Source organism: Enhydra lutris, unplaced genomic scaffold, assembly GCF_002288905.1.
Source record: "Enhydra lutris kenyoni isolate GAN:26980312 unplaced genomic scaffold, ASM228890v2 scaffoldscaffold50, whole genome shotgun sequence".
Taxonomy (NCBI): domain Eukaryota; kingdom Metazoa; phylum Chordata; class Mammalia; order Carnivora; family Mustelidae; genus Enhydra; species Enhydra lutris.
Genome location: NW_019154134.1, coordinates 6580919 through 6602512, shown reverse-complemented (window position 1 = coordinate 6602512; position 21594 = coordinate 6580919). Strand labels below are relative to the sequence as shown.

The 21594-nt window shown below is 37.2% G+C and overlaps 2 protein-coding genes across 8 annotated transcripts in view; one reads left to right on the top strand and one right to left on the bottom strand.

Moving 5' to 3' along the window:
- LOC111156867 (phospholipid phosphatase 1) overlaps nucleotides 1-21594 on the top strand; it is a 98456-nt gene that overhangs the window by 14714 nt on the left and 62148 nt on the right. For 2 of the 7 annotated variants that reach the window (XM_022517977.1, XM_022517975.1), the window contains one exon: nucleotides 18491-18645. The exons of the other annotated variants lie outside the window; for them this stretch is intronic. In XM_022517977.1, coding sequence (XP_022373685.1) covers nucleotides 18491-18645 — 155 coding nt within the window. The remainder of the gene's footprint in view (nucleotides 1-18490; nucleotides 18646-21594) is intronic. 7 annotated transcript variants of the gene reach the window in all.
- LOC111156868 (cytochrome c oxidase subunit 7B, mitochondrial-like) lies at nucleotides 13092-13563 on the bottom strand. The gene is made up of 2 exons (XM_022517980.1): nucleotides 13502-13563; nucleotides 13092-13287 (listed from the first exon to the last, which is right to left on the bottom strand). Exons 1-2 carry the CDS (start codon nucleotides 13552-13554, stop codon nucleotides 13092-13094), a joined length of 249 nt encoding a protein of 82 aa, XP_022373688.1. The 5' UTR covers nucleotides 13555-13563.

The following is a 21594-nucleotide window of genomic DNA, read 5'->3' as shown; positions in this document are numbered from 1 at the left end:
ATAAGAAACTCTTAATCTTAGGAAACAAACTGAGGGTTGCTGGAGGGGAGGGGGATGGGAGATATGGGGTGGCTGGGTGATAGAAATTGGGAGGATATGTGCTATGGTGAGTGCCGTGAATTGTGTAAGACTGATGATTCACAGACCTGTACCCCTGAAACAAATAATACATCATATGTTAATAAATAAATAAAAAATTTTTAAGAAGGCTGTTGAAATGGTCCAAGTGAGATCATGGTAGTGAGACTAAAGAGGTAATGGTGGCTATGGAGAAAGGCGGATGGATTTGAGAATTCTGGGAGGTAAAATGAAAAGATTTTGGTGACATATTGGATGTGGGAAGTTGGAGATAGTGAGGATAGCTCTGAAGGTTCTGGCTTGTTTAATGGATTGATGTTGATTTCTGCCAGTACTGAGCTGGGGAGCACTAGGAGAGAACCTGATCTGAGATAGGAAGAGGGGTCTGGAAGAGATAATTTTTTTAAAAATTTTATTTATTTGAGAGAGAGGGAGAGACAAACATATCAACAGAGAACAAGAGCGAGAAGAACGAGAGGAGAGGGAGAATGCAGGGCTTGATCCCAGGACTCTGGGATCATGACCTGAGCTGAAGACAGATGCTTAACTGATTGAGCCACCCAGGTGCCCCAGTTCTGGTTTATGTTTAAGGTGCCTTTGAGATTTTGAAGGGGAAGTATCAAGTCCTTGTTTGCATAAATGGGTCTAGAGCTCAGAGGAATGGTCTGACTTTTGAGAGGGAGTCACTCATGTATTAATGGTAATTGAAGTTATGAGAATTGGTGAAATCCCAAATGGGAGTTACAAAGTGAGACGAAGAGAAGGTTTAAGATGAAGTTTTGAGAAACACTAGACTTTCAGATTGTTGAAAAAAATCAAGAACATCAAGACTGAGAGGGAACACTAAAAGCTAGGGGAATGTTCCTGGAAAGCCAAGTGAAGAGAGTGCCCCAAGGAAAGAGTGGTAACAATGTCTGCATTCTCTTGAAAGGTCCAGTAAATTAAAATCTGAGAAGTGTCTATTGGATTTTGTTACAAAAAGGTCATTGATAATCTCATGTAAGAAAGCAATTTCCATATTGGAGTGCTCTGAAAAGTGGGTATTAGGTGAAAAAATGGAAATTGTGGGTATTGGTAATTACTTTAAAATGTTGGGGGGATGTCTGGTTGTCTGAGTCAATTAAGCATCTGCCTTCAGCTCTGGTCATGATCCCAGGATCCTGGGATCCAGCCCTGCCTCAGGCTTGCTCAGTGGGGAGCCTGCTTCTCCCTCTCCCTCTGCTCCCTTCCCGCTGCTTGTGCTCTCTTTCCCTCACTTCCTCTCTCTCTCTGACAAATACAAAAAAAAATAAAAATCTTAAAAAAAAATGTTGGACTGAGAAAGGAGAATATAGTAGAGAAGATTCCAAGCACAGGCCAGCAGAATCATTTCTGAGAATGTGAGCAGATCAGTTAGGGCTATCAGCTGACATACTAATGGCCTAAAATAATAGGTTGTCATGGTTACCTATGATATGCCAGACGGGGCAAGAATAATCTTGTCAGGTATAGGAATACATTTTATTTAAAACAAAACAAAACAACTCCCAAGTATATGTGTGTTTTTACACCCAATATGGTACATTGAACTTATGATCAAGAATCGCATTCTGTATCTACTGAGCCAGCCATGAACCCCTAGGAATACCATTTTTATATCAATAGTCCTGTATAGGAATAGTTGAACTCCTCTTGAAGAACCCTCTTTGCTGAGAACAATGGATTACTTCATACCTTTGTTTTCCAAATAACCGTTACCAAGTATGGTGGAGTTTGGGATGTGGAGCCTGGCAAACTTGGTTTCAGAAATCTGCTTTGCTATGTATTCTTCATTTGGGTCACACAGATGGTTATTTCATCCTGCTGAGCTTCGGTTTCTTCCCTTGTGTGATGGAGAGAATTTGGTCTGTGTAATAGATTTGTTAGGAATAAGTGAGAATCTTTATAAATAAAGCACCTGGTACTTAACAAGCACTTAACAAACTGATGCCTGCCTGTCTTTTTTCTTGCTTCCCAGGTAGCTGATGTTCATTGTGTAGTTTCATCATTTTATGTTTGCCTTGAAGTAATAATTGGTGGGAATCCTTGCTTCTTCAGCTTATCTTCTGTGTAAAACAACTTGAGTAGTACAAACATATATTTTTGGGAAAACGGATGTATGATTTGCTACTGCAGTAATCATAACCATTAAGAAAGGAATTTTACCAACTCTTTTGGCATGTGTGCCTTTAAAAAAATGTGTGTGTGTGTGTACGTTAAAAAAACTTACTAATTTTGATATGCCACTTTGGTGACTTCCTGCCAAAGTAAACATTTTCATGTTTTTCTTCTGAGACTCATCTTAGTATAATTTTAATTTAGTTTTGGACCCTGGCCAGTTGGTGTAATTTCAGACTAGACATGATGGATCCACATAAATACTTCTAAGGTTTATATTATACAATACATTTTTTATTGGGGGGGTACATGAACTGTCAAATGCATTTGTGGTTTCAGGTCTGGATTTTATTTAGTAGGCTATTGAAAAATTTTGATTTGTAATTTTGACTCCTGAGTTATTTCTTACTCATATTTTGAGCACTGAGATAACTAATTTTGTACCAAAATGGTGGAATCAAATAATTCTGATTTCCTTTGTTACTAAAGCAATCTCCTGAAAGGTTTTTAAATCTGCCCCCAACCACCAGTTGGCTGCCTCTTAAGAGGCAGTTATGCATACATTTTTCTAGAAGATGACTGTTCTAGAAATTTTAAAAAGGTATCAGTTTGCCAGCTTTATTCAAGAAACAGTATAATAGTAAACACACAGTTGTTATTTTTAAGATTTTGTTTATTTGACAGAGAGTGATCATAAGTAGGCAGAGAGGCAGGCAGAGAGAGAGTGGGGGAAGCAGACTCCCTACTGAGCAGACAGCCCAACTTGAGGCTCCATCCCGGGACCTTGGGATCATGACCTGAGCCGAAGGCAGATGCTTAACAGACTGAGCCACCCAGGTGCCCCTCACGGTTGTTATTCTTTGGAATATAGGCCTTCCCACTGTGTGGGAGAAGTTATCTCTTACTTGACCAACTACAATAAGAGAGACTTTGTTGGTTAAGCAAAGCTTGTGGATGGGATTGCTGCGACTGGAAGACTCATTTTATATTCAGAGAAGTAGCTTAACTAGGTGTTCTCAACTGGATACATGACGCTTGGTTTTAAAAGCTTAAATAATACCTAGATAGAACCCTATAGGTCATAATTTCTTTAATGACTAAGTAAACTTTTCAAAGAGGAACCTCTTCAAAGAAGAATCTTTCCTTTGATTCACTATCCTAGGTTGTTTTCTGAAATTTGTTGGCCATTGACAAGCCTTTGAAGAAAGCTATCTAAAGTAATGTAGTTGATAATTTGATGAAATCTTCTTGTGTATGTGTTGATAGATCTTCCAAGTTTGGTACTTTTTCACTAGAAGCAATAGGCAGAGGGAAAAAATAGGGAATAAGTACCAATTAAGCTCTCTTAATGTGCTTCGTGTTATGTTAGGCACATTACTTGGCTCTTAGTTTACAACTGTTATGGAAGGTATATAAACAGTATTTTTTTGCATTCTCCATATGAGGAAATCCAGCTCAGATAGGTAAGTAATTGGCCCATGCTCCCTTAAGTTTAGTAACTGGCAGAATGCCAGAAATAAACTCAAGTTAGGTGGGGAAGTCCCAACTCTATGCAGGACCTTACTGTGCCACATCAAAGGAAAGATGTCAGGAGTAGCTAAATAGAAGCTAGAGTAGCAAGTAGATGTTAGCTAGGTGGAAGGTGGGGTCATTGTGTAGAGTGTGGCAAGAGGTTTGGAACAGATATGGGAAATAGAGAAATGTGAAATGAGGCTTAAGTCAAGAGTAAAATTCACTCTTTTGACATACAGTTCTATGAACTTAGACAATTTATGCTTTAGAGTCATGTAACTACTATACAAGATACAGAACTGATCTGTTACCCCAAATAAATTCCCACATGCTGTTCTTTTGTAGTCACATCCTTCCGCATCCTATATCTCTGGCAACCACTGATTGGTTCTCTATCCTATAAAGTAATATAAATGAAATCAGGCAGTATGTAGCCTTTTGAGTCTGGCTTCTTCACTTAGCATAATGCATTTCTAATTAGGCAACCACTAATGATGTAAATGTTACTGTAGAATTTTGCTACAGTTTTTGACCTTGAACTCTCAAAATGCTTTTATCGTTCCAAATTCCAGCCTCACGTAAACAGAATTTTTTTTTTTTTTGGCTGAGAAATGATTATAGTTACAGCTTCAAATATCAAAGAAACCCAAAATAGATTGCTGATAAGTGCACAGAGGAGAAAGTAAAATAGAAGAAAATTAGCCGTCTCTCCCCACACCCTATTACGTCAGCCATCTCCTTGCCTTTTGTACATAGAAATCTACAAGGAAAGTGTGCTACTGACTGTGACCTTTGCCATCTTGAAAAAGAAAGGGAACAGCTGTTACCATGAGAGGGTGGAAGGAATATATGTTCCTGGCCAGTTGGCACTCTGTGTCTTTTGGGCAGGGAACAACAGGTGACCAACTTCTTCCTTTCTATTTTTGTTGGTGTATGAATAAATAGGCTGTGTGTGTGCGCACGCTCGTAGCAATCTGAGTCCATATTAAAATAACCTGCCATTATAGTCCTGGATTTCTTTTTTCAAAAACATCTGTTTAAATATATACACAAATTTATTTTGTGTGTCTTGATGAACTAAGAAACTGCAAGGTTGAGTGTATTGTAGGTCATTATTGACAGAAAAGTACAAAAAGTAAAATCCTTCTTTGGTAAATGTCACTTACGAAACCTCCTTTTCTCCCCTTTGTCCCAACTTAAATACAAAACGAAAAAAAACCCAGCAAGATACTTAAGTACTTTTTATAGTAAAACCATCAGCCACAGAGATGTTGTGGTCAGTTCAAGCCGGTGACCAGAGTGCAGGTGTCTGTAAAAGCCCGAGGTTGCTCTGTTTCTTGAACTCTTGCCCCGGATACTTCACGTACCATCTCTGTGAATCACACCCAAACACAGTGCCGCCGACCCCTCCTACCTGGTGCATGGCTCTTTCCACTCTTCCACCTCTCTCTTACACAAACTCATCCTTCTGCAGTACAGCTTTCTCCAAGCCCTTTCTTGCTCAAGAGCCAGTGTTGGTTTTTTATTTTTTATTGAGACCTATCCACGATATTTACCTGGGACAGAACATCCTCACAGTATAGTTTCACTTTGCCCTTTCATATTTCTGTTATTTCTCAGTGCCCTACTTGAGTTGGATCATTTTGTGTGTGTGTGTGTGTGTGTGTGTGTGTGTGTGTGTGTGTTGTCTGGCAACAGATTGAACTCAGTGATCAATCTTTAATGCATTTCTAATTCCATTTCCCATTGCAGTTGTTGAGTGTGTTAGTCTCTTTATTCCATTACAGTTGTTTTGATGTTTTTCTGCTCTATGAAAACCTCCATTTATCCTTTGGTCTCTGATTTTTTTTTAGCAAATGGTACTGTTTCCCACTTCATTTTTTAAAAAAGATTTATATTTGAGAGGGATTATGAGCAAGAGGGGCGGAGGAAGAGGGAGAGAGAGAATCTCAAGAAGATTCCACGATGAGCATGGAGCCTGATGCAGGATTTGACCTTAAGATACAGGATCACAACCTGAGCAAAACCTCGAGTCAGATGCTTAACGGATCGTCCCACCCAGGTGCCCCTGTTTCCCACTTCATTTAGAACGATTTAGAGTTAAATAAGTACATGTTTGAAACCTGGATGTACCACATATTATCACAGCTGATAGCCAGTAATACACATCTGAGTTTTCCTTTCTCCAGCCCACAACTACCCTGCTGTGGACCTCTCTAAGATCCTCAACTGAAAGGTTGAAGCAGAACCCAGCTTTTCTAGCACCAGCTGGTGTCTGTTCTGAGTGGCCAGTGCTGGTGCAGCACTAGTTGTTAAATATTTTTAATTTCACCCTTATTATATCTATGACTTTAATTAAGTTACTTATCCTTTCTGAGTCATCCTCTCATCTTTAAAATGGGGATAATAATACCTGTTTTACAAGGTGACTTTGTGCATTCATCAAATACTTGTTGAGGGCCTGCCCTCTTTTAAGCACTGACTTAGGTGCTTGGGATAGATCAGCGAACAAAACAAAAAAATCCTTTCCTAATGGAGCTTCTATTCTAGTATTATGAGGATGAAGTGAAAATTAATGTTAAATATTCAGTATGGTGCCAAATGCACAGAGGTACGCACACTGTTTTAGTTCTCTTGATTCTTTGCCACGCTTTTCCATCAGGGCCAAAGGGCCAGGGGGAGCATGGGAACAGGGAAAATAGGTGAAGCCGGTACTAGTAACTGGATGTGACTTCCCCAAAGAGGACTTGTGTCCTGACTACATTGTGTAGCAATACAAATGAAATAGGAAGCTTATAAATTTTTTTGTAAAAAATCCTAGCTAACCCTGTTCTTGATGGTCTTGGTTGTCTACCTATGCTTTCATTTCCTCCATCTACTTTGGTTGTAGCTCTATCCATTCATTTACATCGTTAAGGCCTTTCTGGCTTAACTGACTGAGCTGCCCAGGTGCCCTTGTCACCTCTACCCGCTCAGTCTTCACTCCTTAAATCTCGTCAGTCTTTCTATTCTCAGTTCAGGTGCTGTAGTCCTTCTATCAGTGACCTCTTGTCTATTCTTTTTCTGCTCAGCTTCCTTGTAAGTGGCATTTGTTAAGACCAAATGAACTCAGTGGGCTCATGGCCTCATTGGCCTGTCCCAACTCTACAACTATGTGGCCTTGGGCAGGTTTCTTCATCTTCAAAATGTTGTAATACTATCTACCTTTACAAGTTATTGAGGGATTACAAAGCTGCAACACCTAGAATTCTGTCAGGATATAGGGTGAGAGTTAAGTAAAAAGTAGCTCCTGTTACAGGTAATTTTTTAAAAATACCCCTTCATTTTCCCTGACATTATCTTTTCCTTCATGTTCTCATCCTATTTTCCTGAAAGATCCATTCCTTATTAGTTGGCTTTGTTGACTTTGTGTTTTCTTTCCAAGATTATGGCCGTTGTCACTTTCTCTGAGTGATCTAAATAAAATCTCATGGCCTGTCCTCTTTATAATTGATCATTTCTGGTATTTATCTTTAGTTTACATTCTCTCTTGAGTGTCAGATGTGAGTGTCTAGCTGTGTACTAGACGTGAAACATTTGTGTCAAATGAAGAGGCATATTAATTAGGAGTGCACTGAATCTGTAAAGGGAACCATCTCTCTTACCTACAAACTTACTAGTTTAATTTGTTAAATTGGAAAATTTTTGAGTGATTCTTTTTACTTTTGGACACCTAATGATCCTTTATAAAGGACGAGAAGGAAACTCTATTCAGAAATAACATGTAATTCTTGTCAACAGGAAGATTTCTCCTGTGATTCTGTAGAGAATATATAACACCTGTTTCCAAAGGAAGCAAGAAAAATACTATACACCCCTGCAAATGTATTTTGTTCAAACTGAATTTGACACCAAATAAAGAATATTCCTTAGGTTTGGAATGAATGCAATTTTCTAAAAACTGCTTAGGTAGCACAAAATAGTAAAGAGCCAAAAAATTTTTGTTTACTTTTAACCTAGGATTGCTAAAAGGGGAAAATGAAAGGGTTCATAGAAGCAAATTTCACAAATGTAACTGTAGACTTACTTGTTAGACTCAAGTATATTATATGTAGAAAAACGCACAAACATGGTTAAATTGATATATGCTGGACTTTTTTTTTCAAAGGGAGAATATTTCTTACATAAAGGTTTTATGCATTACCCCTTTTGGTAAAACATGAGCTCCTAGAAGCAGTTCCCTCATTGTTTATTTTTGTTTTAAGTTTTGCTGAGGTTTCACATTTCTCTTCTGTAGTTTACAGCAAAGTGTACTTAGACATCAGGATGTCTCAGTCAGCACACACATAGTAGATTAAGATGTAGTCTAGCTCATCCAAAGCAATTCCACTTTCACCTGCAATCTGACCAAAGGAAGTCAGTTATTTGTCTATATGTGCAGATCAGCTTAGACTCATAGAATCATGGACTTGACTGAAAGGGACCTAAGAGATAATGTCATTCTTCTTTGTCATTCATAGGTAAGAAAACTGAGACCCTAGTAGTTAGACTCCTTTCCTAAAAAAAGAGGTGGTATGATGTGGTGAAAAGATAAGGAACTTTTTGTTAAAATGCTGGCTTCCCTCCTTACCACCTGTGTAATATTGATTATTTGCCCTACTCTATCCCACAAGCTGTGTACTCTTGGGTGAGTTACTTAGTGTTTCTGAGTTTCTGGTAAGATTTAGCCCAGAGATATAGGTAGTACATTTTAATAATTTGCTCTATTTGTGTTTTTCTTTCATTTTCTTAAGCCTTTAACAAGAGTGATCATTTCATTAACCTGTAGAAACTCATTTAGTTTTATTGATCTGATTTTTGCTTCTTTTTCTATTTCATTAATATTTGATCCATATTCTTTTCACTTTCTTGAGATTTAAAAATAAGTTATTATACTGAATGCTTATTTCCTCTTTTCTGATGTATAAACTTAAAGGTCTTTATTTTTATGTGTAGTATTTTAGCTCTATACTCTAAGCTTTGATTTATTATACTTTCATTGTTCATTTCAAACTATTTTGTGATTTTCATTTTGATTCTTCTTGACCTACAATTTAGTGACTTTTAAGTTTTCAAATCTACAGATTTTAGAGGATTGTCTTTTTTTCCCCTTTCATGGAATTGTTGGAGACAATACATAGACAAATACTTGGCAAATAGCAGGTACTGAACGAATGTTTTCTCTTTTCCTTCGAGAAATGAAATTCTGCTTTTTTTTTTTTAACATTTTAAAAATTTATTTGACAGAGACACAGTGAGAGAGGGAACAGAAGCAGGGTAGTGGGAGAGTGAGAAGCAGGCTTCCCACTGAGCAGGGAGCCCTATGTGGGGCTGGATCCCAGGACCCTGGGATTATGACCTGAGTGGAAGGCACACGCCCAACAACTGAACCTCCCAGGCACCCCGAAATCCTGCTTTTGAAACTAGGACAGAAAACATAAAATTGTAATTAGCATAACTAATATTAAAAATGACTTTAGTTCTATAATTTAACCAGATAAGGAGGCAATATATAGAGAACAAAGAAAGATGATGGAAAAGGATACAAATGGGAGGAGCGGAGGTGGGAAGGAGAATTAGGGGAAGATGTAGGAATGTCAAGTGAATTAATTCTTTTTTTTTTTATTTATTTAATTTATTTATTTATTTGACAGAGATTAGAAGTAGGCAGAGAGGCAGGCAGAGAGAGAGGAGGAAGCAGGCTCCCTGCTGAGCAGAGAGCCCGATGTGGGGCTCAATCCCAGGACCCTGGGATCATGACCTGAGCCGAAGGCAGAGGCTTTAACCCACTGAGCCACCCAGGTGCCCCTAGATAAAGAGTTTTGATTTATCTACTTAATATGTGATAGATAAGCATAGCTCTCAAAAATTATGAGAGCAGACATCCCCAAAGTAATTATTTCACTGTAAGTGTACTTCTTTCTGATCCTGTCAGTCAGGTTAAAAAGTGAAGGGATGATTTCTATTGCTTTGTTTTTTGTTTTAAACAAGAGAGTAAATTAGGCTTTTGCTTTGTCCTGGATTCAAACAATATATTTCCCATAGATAGGACTTTTTTAGGTAAGTTGCATGTATAGCATTTCAGGAAACAATGAAAAACTTCTTCATTGTGATAAAGTATTTTTTAAAATTTCAAAATTAATTATTTTGGCCTTTTGTTTTATTGTAAAATACTCAAACATGGAAGTATATACAGTAGGAAATCAGTTTGCTTCCTGATTTGTATGAATACCGTCTCTGGACATAACTGCTTAAAAGTTGGTGATATATTCTAGGCTTTCTGATGACAATTTAGATACAAACACATAATTTGTTTTATGTAAGTGAAATTATACTGAATATAGTGTTTGTATAGATTATTTTGATTACTTAACAATATATTGGACATATTTCTATGTATATGATCCATACTCATTCATTAGGTTTTAAAAATTTTTCCAGATTTTATGGTAGTAAGTCTGAAGTATAAGTACAGTTTTTTAAAAAAGATTTATTTATTTGAGAGCAAGCGAGTGGAAGGCAAAGGAAGAGGGAGAGAGACTCTTAAGCAGACTGCGCTGAGTGCAGAGCCTGATGCGGGGTTCGATCCCACAATCCTGAGATCAGGACCTGAACTGAAATCAAGAGTCAGACACATACCACCTCGGCTCCCCAATATGTTTTTATATGAAGATAACATACACTTGTATGTGCCTTAGCATGATAACAATGCTATAATAGTTGCTCAATACATGTTAGTTTTTATTCTTCTTCTTGGACATATATGAGAAGGGCCGTGGAAGATGATTAATCGTTTTTTGAGTAGTGAAACCTATAAGGATTCACAGTCAAAATCCACAACCATAATATTAATCTTTTCACTATAAAGGAAACCTTTCTTCTAAGGATGTTTGTGTTTTGTGATTTGGGTTTATAAATTGCTGCAAGACCAGCAGGATGGCTATATAAGAGTGTTGTGAGTTAGGTTGCTGATTATTTCAGGTATTTCTGGTAAGAGCAAATATTTTTTATTGGTGAATAAGACACCACATTATGGTTTATCCTTTTTACTGAGAGTGTACAGTATAGTATGTACTATAGAGTTGTACAGTATGTGATAACATTTTATGTGGGAATCTTGAACAAATTTCTTTGCTAACTCTGAAGATGTTTAGAGGCAGGTGCTGAGACTGGAAATCCAATACCACTGTTACGGGCAGGTAGGTAAATGTGTGCTTTGTGATTAAGTTTCAGATCTGATTGTTTCTAGTGGTTCTAGAGAAGAGGCTAGGAAAAGATGGATCTGGAGCTGATTGTTCATTATTTGTAAAGTCCTGTCTTGAAGTATTAATGCTTTATACTTTCTGTCCTCTCTTTTTCACATCTGACCCTTGTGCTTTTTGGCAGGGAAGTTGTGGGCCTCTGTTTTGGCCAAATCAGTAAAGAGGATTGGTTTGGGGCCCCAACTTCTTTACTCCCTAAGGAAAGAGTAAGGGGTGCTGCCAGGAGAAGGGCTTCCACAGTAGCCAAATCTGAAGCTTTCTATGTACAGGCATTGCCCTCAGGATTCCAGGCATTTATAGAACTATAAATTTCTTGTAGCATTCAACGTGGGTATATCAGCCTGTTTATCTTTATTTGTCAACACTTTGCCTGCCTAGTGGAAAACATGCTTGAGAAATAGTTGTTAGAACATAGAATTGGAAGTGCTACCCTAGCATGTTCTTGAACTTCAGATTGATAATCTGTTTTTCCGTTTTTGTTTTTGGGTCTTTTCTTGATTTATTTGTTTAAATGTTTCTTTCCAAAAGACTCAAGTTACTTAAAACATTTGAAAACCTGAGTTTATGGTTACACAAATGTTTTATGTGCCTCAGAGGCTTTGCTCACTTGTTTATTCATTTGTTCATTTATTTATTCAACAAATATTCCTTAGAGTGCTTATTGTAAGCAGGATTGTGGGAGGAATGTTAACAGTCATCTACTCAAAGGAAAAGCGGAAAATATATTCTGGAGAGATACCGAAGACTGAATGTCTGTAGGTAGATGTGTGTAAGAGAAAGACGCCTATCCATGTATATGTTTCAAGAGACATGGCGTAAAGTTCTCTCCTAAATATATTTAGAATCTGTTTCTTCTATTCCAGCTGTTGCTTCTCTATTTCAGGCCCTCAGCATCTCTCATACACATACAAGAAATACACTGTATTTCTTGGCTCTGGACTTTCCCTCTATTCTAACTTTACACTGCTTTTTCCTTTATATGGCTCTTCTCAAGAGTTTTCCCCCCTGCTAAAGTACAGATTGGATTTTGTGTCTCCTTTACCCACATAATAAAATTTAAAGTTCCTAATATATAGTTTTAGTACAGATTCTGTAAATAGTTCATTGATGAGGTTTTCCACAGTTATCCACTTTTATTTATTATCTATTCCATGGTGAGACCCTAACTGGTTTTACCTTGTTCTGATATGTAGCTCTGGATATATTCCATTTCCTTCTGTGGACCGGTTCTCATCATTGCCTACTCTGCCCTCAGTGCCAGGAGGCTGACCTTGCCCTTTGAGTTCTAGATGTGTTTGGACAATGGGAAACATTGGTAGAAGGAGAGTAGGGTTGCTGTGTTAATTTTTTGGCTTCTCCTGCCACTTCATGTATTGTTTGCTTTCCCAGAGGTCACAGTTCTCATGAAGCTGTCCTCTTTGTACTTTTAAGGCTTAGGGGTGGCAGCTTCAGGAGGTTGCACTGTCCCTTGACTCTGACCGTCTTCCATACCTTGTCAATAGTCCTTTATTAAGCGGTTCTTAAATTACTCCATTTAAGGGTGCTGTTTCCTGCTGGGGTCCTGATTGCTGCATTGTCTCAATACTCTAAGCTTCACTTTTGCTTGTAATTATAGCTGTTACTTTCCTGTAGCACTATCTCTTTTATTAAACATTTTTTGGTGTACCCTTACTCATTTGTCTCCCCTTCCAGTCTTTTTTCCTGGCACTGTGGTTGCAATATAATAGGAATTGAAATGTCTGAATGAATAAGAAGGGAGATTTTCAAGAGAATGGACATTTGAATTTCCCTGGATGGCATAATACTTACTTAGATGTCTGAAATAGGATCTTTTGAGAAAACATGGGGAGGTAGTATGAACTGAAGTCCATTTAATCACTTTAATGTCTAGATTTTTATTTTGTTCTTCTCATGAAGTAAATTTAGCACTCTTTAAAAATTGTTGCTTCAACTTATTTTTCTTTAGGTTTCAGATGTGCTTTATTTTTTCAGTCATGCCGTATTTTAATGGGTGCACTGTGCTTTTACTTGGCATCAGTTATGAAATTGTTTTGAAACCGTTCAATATTATACCGTCTGGGAGGGTTACTGATCTCTCCATTCCTTTGGGGTGATGCTGCCAACAGGGGACAAGATCCATTCTGTTCCAGTTTGTGTTGCTGTGTATGCACGTACAGCAATACAGAAAGTAGCTCCACTGGCTAATACAGCATTGCCATATTTGTCATGGAAATCGGATGTCTGTTTCTGGTGGCTCTGTGTTGCTGTTGCTTGCTGCATGCTTTGTTTTTGTTTTAAGATTTTATTTATTTGTCAGAGAGAGAGAGACATGCGCGCGAGCCAGAGCGCATGCGGACAAACAGGAGCGGCCGGCAGAGGGAGAAGCAGACTTCCCGCCGGGCAGAGAGCACATTGTGAGCCTCCAGGGGCCCTGGGATGGTGACCTGAGCCAAAGGCAGATGCTTAACTGACTGAGCCATCCAGGCGTCCCTTACTGCATGCTTTGATCTTGGAGACGACTAAGAGCATTTCTGGCCATGAGAAACATCCCGAAGCTGAAGACAGGGTGGTGCAACTGCAGCAACTGGTTTGCTACAGCTTTGTGCCGAGTCCCCTTGCAAAGAGACCTGAAAAAGCTGGTGCTTCTACATACTAAAAATTGACATTAGTTTCTCTTTAAAATGTGTTTGAGAGTAATTCCATTTATCCTTTTGGAATTTTGGAATATTTTGTAATACCATGTCTTTAAGGATGTATGTACTATAATATGGGAGAGATTTCAATTATCACTTTATTGAAGGAGAATATAGGAAGCCTATCTATCTGTCGAGGTATTCATTTATTTATCTTCCTCTGTATATCTTAGAAGGCATGCACTAAGAGCAGACATACTATAGTTAACAAGTATGTTTAGAAGACTGAAAGATGTTTAGCAAGAACTTTTATTTTTTTTTATTTTTTTATTTTTAAGATTTTTTATTTATTTTATTTGACAGATAGAGATCACAAGTAGGCAGAGAGGCAGGCAGAGAGAGAGAGAGGAGGAAGCAGGCTCCCTGCCGAGCAGAGAGCCCGATGCAGGGCTCGATCCCAAGACCCTGGGATCATGACCTGAGCCGAAGGCAGAGGCTTTAATCCACTGAGCCACCTAGGCACCCCTAGCAAGAACTTTTAAAAAGCGACTTCTCATATGGAAATATTTCAATTAAGAAAAAAAAACTCCTAGAATTATGATTTGGGTCAAAATATTTCTATATCCTTTATATAATGATATACCTATTCCGTGAAATGGTTTATTTCGAGAAGCATCTTCCTATAATACTTAGACACAGTACTCTCCATTACTATCCCCCAAAATTACTGTTGAAAATAATCTTTATAGCAGAGAATATTCCATTGCCTTTTTTCCTTTTTTAAATTATTAACATATAATGTATTATTTGTTTCAGGGGTACAGGTCTGTGATTCACTAGTCTTAGACAATACATAGTGCTTACCACAACACATACCTTCCCTAATGTCCATCACCCAGCTTCCCCATTCCATTGCTTTTTAAAATAGAGGTGTTTGTTTATTCTTGAGGGGGAGGTTAGATTTGCCCGTGTGTGTGTGTGTGTTGAGGGGGAGGTTAGATTTGCCCGTGTGTGTGTGTGTGTGTGTGTGTGTGTGTTTATCCGTCCTAGTCTTTTTGGGCTGCTGTGACATTATGGTGTAGACTGGGTGGCTTAAACATTAGAAGTTTATTTTTTCACAGTTCTGGAGGCTAGAATTCTGATATCGGGATGCCAGCATGCTTGAGTTCAAGTGAGGACCCTCTTCCTGGCCTATAGATGGCTGCATTTTCCTGTGTCCTGTCATGCCCTTTCCTTGGTGCATGTACATGGAGGGAGAGAGGGATCTCTTTATTTTCCTCTTCTTATGAGACCAGTCCTATTGGATTAAGTTAATAGATTTATGACCTCATTTAACCCTAATTACCTACTAAAAGACCTGACTCCAAATATGAAAAAATTGGAGTTTAGAGCTCCAAAATAAGAATTCTGGGGGCCACAGAATTCAGTTCATAGGAATGTACGTGTGTGTGTGTGTGTGTGTGTGTGTGTGTGTGTGTGTGTGTGTGTAATATATGAGTAATAAAGGAAATAATTGTAATATATTTAACTAGAAGAAAGTATTCATGCTTAGACAATGACAACCCAGTATTGAAGTTCAGTACTGAAGTTTCTTCATAAAGATATTGCTCTGTTAGCGGGCGTGGCATAATATTATAATAAAAGGGTGGTTATCCAAAGATCCCTTTTTCCTCAGACCTCAGAGACTACTCAGTTCTCACTCTCCTTAATGTCTTAGTATTCGCATCCTACCTTTGCCCAGATACTGACTTGTTACTCTAAGCTACTTCTCTTGGCTTTTGTATCACAACATTGCCCTACTTCTCTATTGTTCATTCTTTTGCAAGAATGGCCATTGTGTGCTGCTGAACAAAATGGACACAACCTCTGCCCTCTAGAACATGTAGTCATCCTCTTTTCCTTTTTTTCCTACAGTCTGTCCATGATTTCATTATGGATATTTAGTCATTAGCTGATTGTTTTATCTCTGTTAGTTTTGATTTTAGGCTGTTTCTGATCCATTGCATCCCCCTGGCTTAAGTTACCACCTCTAATGCCAGTATCTTGGGTATCTCTTTTTATTTCTGATTGTTTGCCATTATAGCCATTTAATGTATTTTTATTCAGAGCCCACTGTGTGTGTGTGTGCCTGGTGTAAAGAATGTGAGAATGATAGTCTTTGCCTTCAAGTTGGTGATAGAATGTCATAGGCAATATGAAATATAGTGTGATAGATGTGTGTATAATTTGCCACTGGACCAATACACAGGGCATGCCTGCCTTGGACTGAAGGGGAAATGAGAGGGCAGGTATCCCCAGTAGAAGGCTGAACGTAAATAAAGCCACCTAGGGTTTTGAAAACATAACATGGAAAGGCAACAGCAAATGATTCAGTGTGATTGGAATCTTAAAGGCTGCATGGAGAAGAGTCAGAGATGAGGCTGAGCATTTAAGAAGTTACCAGATAACCCCACAGGCAATATTCTCAATACTAAACTAATTTTCTTCCAACATAAACCATGTCCCACTCACAGCTTCACATTTCTGTCAGTGGGCCCACCATTCTCTTTCTTGCCAAACCCTGAAGTGTCCTCTTCAGATCTGCCTCCGCACTTGTAGTTAGGCATGAAGTTAAATCATTTCTATATTCAGAACACTCCTTTGTGCATTCTCTTCTGTTTTCACTATTAACACACTACTTATCAGCTAATTACTGGATTATTTCAAGGCTATATGAAATGGTCTCCTTTCTACTGTTTTTTTTTTTTTTTTTTTTAATTTCTAGCATCCCCTATTTTACCCTGTTGCTGATCCTGACTGAGCTAAGAGGGCAGTGATATTTTATTTCCTACAGGAAAAGTCCTTTTTTAGGCCAGTATTGTAAATATGTAATTCTTTTTACTAAATGCGAAAATTTCAAGCTCTCTTCTTCCCATTAAAAACCACAGAATTGGGTGCCTGGGTGGCTCAGTTGTTAAGCATCTGCCTTCAGTTCAGGTCATGATCCCAGGGTCCTGGGATTGAGCCCCACATCGGGCTCCCTGCTCAGCGGGAAACCTGCTTCTCCCTCTTCCACCTTCCTTGCTTGTGTTCCCTCTTTGGCTGTCTCTCTATGTCAAATAAAATCTTAAAACAAAAAAAGCAAAAAACAAAAACCACAGAATTGAAGAATTAAGAGTTATCCATAGCAAAGAACATTTTGTTCCATTAACTTTGAGTTTTCATTATGAACATAATATGTATTTTATACTGAACAAGCTTTTTCAAATCATCAGTCTCCCACCTCCCAACTTCTTGTCACAGTTCTCATGTTTTAATTTATCCAGATCACTTGCCTCCATGGGAGGCCACATATACAATGACAGTGGAAACAGCCTGTACTGGGATCCTGGTTTTACTCCTTATTCGTTTCAGCAAGGGTCCACATTTGTCTAAGCCTCATAATAACTTTATGTGAAAAATGGGAGAAGTGGTATTACCTGCAGGGTTATAAGTAAGAATGGAGTTAATCTGTGTAGCCCAGTGCCTGGCATGTGTGAGCACGCAGTACAAGTTGGCTCTAAAATGTTACATACCTTGAAAACCCCTTGCTCTTTCCCTCTGTGCTCTTGTTAGTGCGACCTCATGCTGACCTTGTTTTTTTGTACCACTAAATGCTCTCCCTGAGCCCCTCCCTATTGCCTGTGGTTTACCTGCTATGACAGGTTCAACTCAGTTGCCTTTTTAAAAATAGTCTTTTCTAATTACTCTAGTTCACGTTGACCTCTGAGTTCCTATAGGACCTTTTATATCATTTTAGAAATTAGACACACTTAATTTTTTTTTTATGGTATTTCTTTGTAAATTTACATAGTGTAAAATTCACTTATTTTGATGTACATTCTGTGAGTTTTGACAAATGCTAAGAGTTATGGGTAACCGTCACAGTCGAGATACAGAACAATTTCATCACCCCTCCCCCCCCCATAGCTATCTTGGTATTACATTTTAAGCAATTTCCTCCAATATACATTCTGTTTCTACACATAAGGTTTAGGCTCTTGAACCTAGTGTCAGTTTTATACTAGTTTGTCTCCCTTTGTGTGGCCTAACCTAGTGCTGAACATATAGCAAGTAGAGGTGAGAGTGTTTGCATTGTATAAAACAAAGCATAAAAACATAGTAAATTTCAACATACTACAAGGCTTCTCATTTAAGTTATTTAACTTCTCTTTGGTCTTTCACTTTACTTGGGTGAAAAGTTTGAAATGGATTGTATAATTGGCTCAAGTGATTTCAAGTCTTTCAGGGCTAATCATTTTAAATATATCTTTGGGAAAAAAAGGCTAGTTTCTTTCTGTTTTTATTATCAAATACACTTATGGTTTCTATTTTTTCCTAACCCTATTAATTTGCTTTTTAATGTGAAACAAATGTTTCTATTCCCCCCCTGAGTATTTTTGGCTGTTATATTATTGATAACTAAATATATTTATAGTTTTCCCTTTTTTTCTTAAACATATTAAAAATATCAATCAATTTGATTAAAAATAAACTAGTTACAAAATGTAAAATAGAAAGCCTCCTGTTTTTTCAGCTTTATTGTTCTATGGGCCAATTTTGCTCCCTTCTCTGGGTATTTCTTTTATTGATTGTCTTTAAAATCAGAGGTCAACGCAAGCAAGAGAATTTATACTTGATAAGTGTGGGGCTGATATGGACAAGCTAATGCTGCATGGTTTCCTTTATCTCTACTCTTGGGTATTTTGGAGTATTGATCCTTTTCAGAAAGGACCAAATATGGTTAAAATTTGCATCCCATTCAGTAGAGTTTACTTCATAATGAAGTGAATTGAATTTAACCATGTGTATCTTTTTTCCCTTCCCCAACAGCTTCCATGCCTATGGCTGTTCTAAATTTGGGCCAAATAAGTCCATTTCAGAGAGGCTTTTTCTGTAAAGACAACAGCATCCAGTATCCGTACCATGACAGTACCATCACAACCACTGTCCTCTCCGTAGTGGGGCTTGGTTTACCCATTTCCTCTGTAAGTAAATAAATAAGTAGGTAGTGATGCGTTTATTGTGCTGGAGGATGGATGAAGTGATGGAGTTGGGGTGGAAGTAAATCTGTAGTACTGTCTTCACCAGTGTTGATGTGGTGAATGACTGGGGAATATACCCACTGTTTTCATCTAGGAACAGTGTTACTTCAGTTAAAGGGGAATGTTACCCAAAATAACTTGAAGTTCTCATGAAGAACTATAGAATGATTAATTTACAATGGAAGTGTTAATTTAAGTCATTTGGACCAATACTTTTCTGTATGTAAGTGAAGAAAGTTAGGCCCAGACACTTGGTCAAGCTGTTTTATGGCAGAGCTGAAACTAAGATTATGCTTATTTTATCATATTTAAATGAATATTGAAACCATAAAAAAGGAGATAGATTTATTCATTAAAATTGAGAAGACAACTCAGCAGAAAAAATATAAATACATATGCAAAATAAAATCCTCAGAATACATCAAAACTTACTATTTTCTAAGTTGTGCTGATCTTTAGATAATTCATCGGTTTACAGGATAATATTTGTTTTCATTTTTTTAAATAACTGGAAACTTTCCTTCTAGGTTAAGTTTCACAAATTAGGTTTAAGATTGGTCCTTGAGATTTTGTGATTACTTTCTTTATCCTTGCCTGTGATTACTGAATCCTGCCCTATCCTGTTTCTCTTTATGTGAGTTGGAAATAGAAGAGAAGGAGCAAAGATTTACCTCCTTGACTGTCTTGGGATTGCATCCAGTGATGATGCTATATTTCTCCTTTGACCAGTTATCTTTTGGCAGTTGGCTTTGCTAAATAGTTGACTTCAAAATTTTTGTCGTAGCAGACACAGCAGCCTTATTTCCATAATAGGACAGGCTAGTTTTTCTTTTTTTATTTTGCCCTGATATGGCTAAGAATAATAACCTAACTAGTTCTTTAGTTTTCCATTTCATATCTGAGTTCTTTTTTTCTTTTTGGCTAGCAGGTTGTTTTGTTTTGTTTGTTTGTTTCTGGATGGTGTTTAGCACTATATTATGAAGGTAAAGGGGGCTGGGTTTTGTGATATATCAAGATAGAATAACATTTCCATATATTTTCTACATATTCTAATTTGATCATAACTACTTTTATAGCATTAAAAAGGAGAAAAATTTGGGATTTAGTTTATGGAGGTAATTACTTTTTCCCTAAAAAGTAAATTCTACCGTAACTGGTAACTTTTGCTTTAGCCTTCAGACTGATGAAACAGTGTACAGCAAAGCATATAGTACTGACACTTAGATGAAAATAGACTGTACTGTCTTACTGTAACTCTGCTTGTATGAAGTGCAGAGTGTTTTTTGTAGCCCTTATTTTGAGCAGCTATCACCAGGTAAGGTTTTTAAAAACCAACCCTTCTCTTTGAGGAGTCCAATTCCTTGAAGATCAGGAAGTTACTTCTAGTTATTTGACTTGGTACATTTCATCTTTTTCTAAAAAAAAAAGTTTAGTTATAACAATAATAGATACTCATTTCTGGGGCACCTGGGTGGCTCAGTGGGTTAAGCCTCTGCCTTCAGCTCAGGTCATGATCTCAGGGTCCTGGGATCGAGCCCCACATCTGGCTCTCTGCTCAGTGGGGAGCCTGCTTCCCCCTCTCTCTCTCTGCCTGACTCTCTGCCTACTTGTGATCTCTCTCTGTCAAATAAATAAATAAAAATCTTAAAAAAAACCAGATACGCATTTCTGAATTTAAGAAAATCTGTTAAAAAAGAAAAAGAAATCACCTGTAGTTGTACTGCCTGAAGACAGTTCATATTTTGATGTTGCTTCCTTTAGTTGGACAGTTTTATAGATCATTATGAGCACTTTGAAAATTCAGTTTTATTCCTTTATTTAGTTTTTACTAAGTTTTTAAAAATTTAGTTTTTACTAATTTTTATAACAAATGTTTTTGCATTATTAATAAATATGAAGATGCATTTAACAGCCATAAAGCTAAATTTTTAAAAAAATGGCAGGAAGTAGTAGTATTTGGCCAGTTTCTGGGCCTTAAATGTGCTGATAGCTTGTGGAGTATTATAAAGGTATTCTTGCAAATTCCTAGGGTAAATTTGTTTTTTGTTTTAATAATTTACATAACATTAGATGTAGAAGACAATTTTACCTTTCTGTAAGGTGATTTACATTTGATGTAACTTAATACACACAGATACTTTATAATTTGAATAGTAAGATTTTGGATGATAAAACATTTTTTAATTAGAGGAAGAGTGAAAGGAGGGAGCAGAGGGAGCAGGAGAGGGAGAGAGAATCTCAAGCAGACTCCACGCCCAGCTGGAAGTCCAAACTGGGGTTCTATCCCAAACCCTAAGATCATGGACCTGAGCTGATACCAAGTTGGATGCCCACCAACTGAGCTACCCAGGTGCCCCAGATGATAAAACATTTTTAAGGCCAAAACTTTTTTTTTTTTTTTTTTAAAAACAATCTAGCATCTTTTTTAAAAAGTGCATTCATCAGCTAATCAAAAAGACACAAAATTCAGAAAACTATATATATAGTTTTTAAATATATGTAAATACATATGTAATAATATATAAATATAAAACATATATATAATTTATAAAGGTATATAAATATAATTATATATAAAGACTATGTTTTGAGGATTAAGGTTCTTTATGGGTTTTAAGGATCCACTTTTTGACATCAGTTTTCTTTCTTTCCCTTTTGACTTCATGTATCTTCTCCCTCCTTATCTTTTATATTTACTTTTATTAATTTTTAAATTTCTAGAAAAAGGTAAAATCTTGAATTTGTATGCAAACTCTGAGAGTAATGATAGTAAAAGTAAAGTAAATATTAAATCCCAAATTCCTGTGTTGCAATGAATAAGTACACTTTTTCTAAAGTTTAAAGTGTATACAGTTTGGGAATAGAAAACTGTTATCTGCTTTTAATGGAATA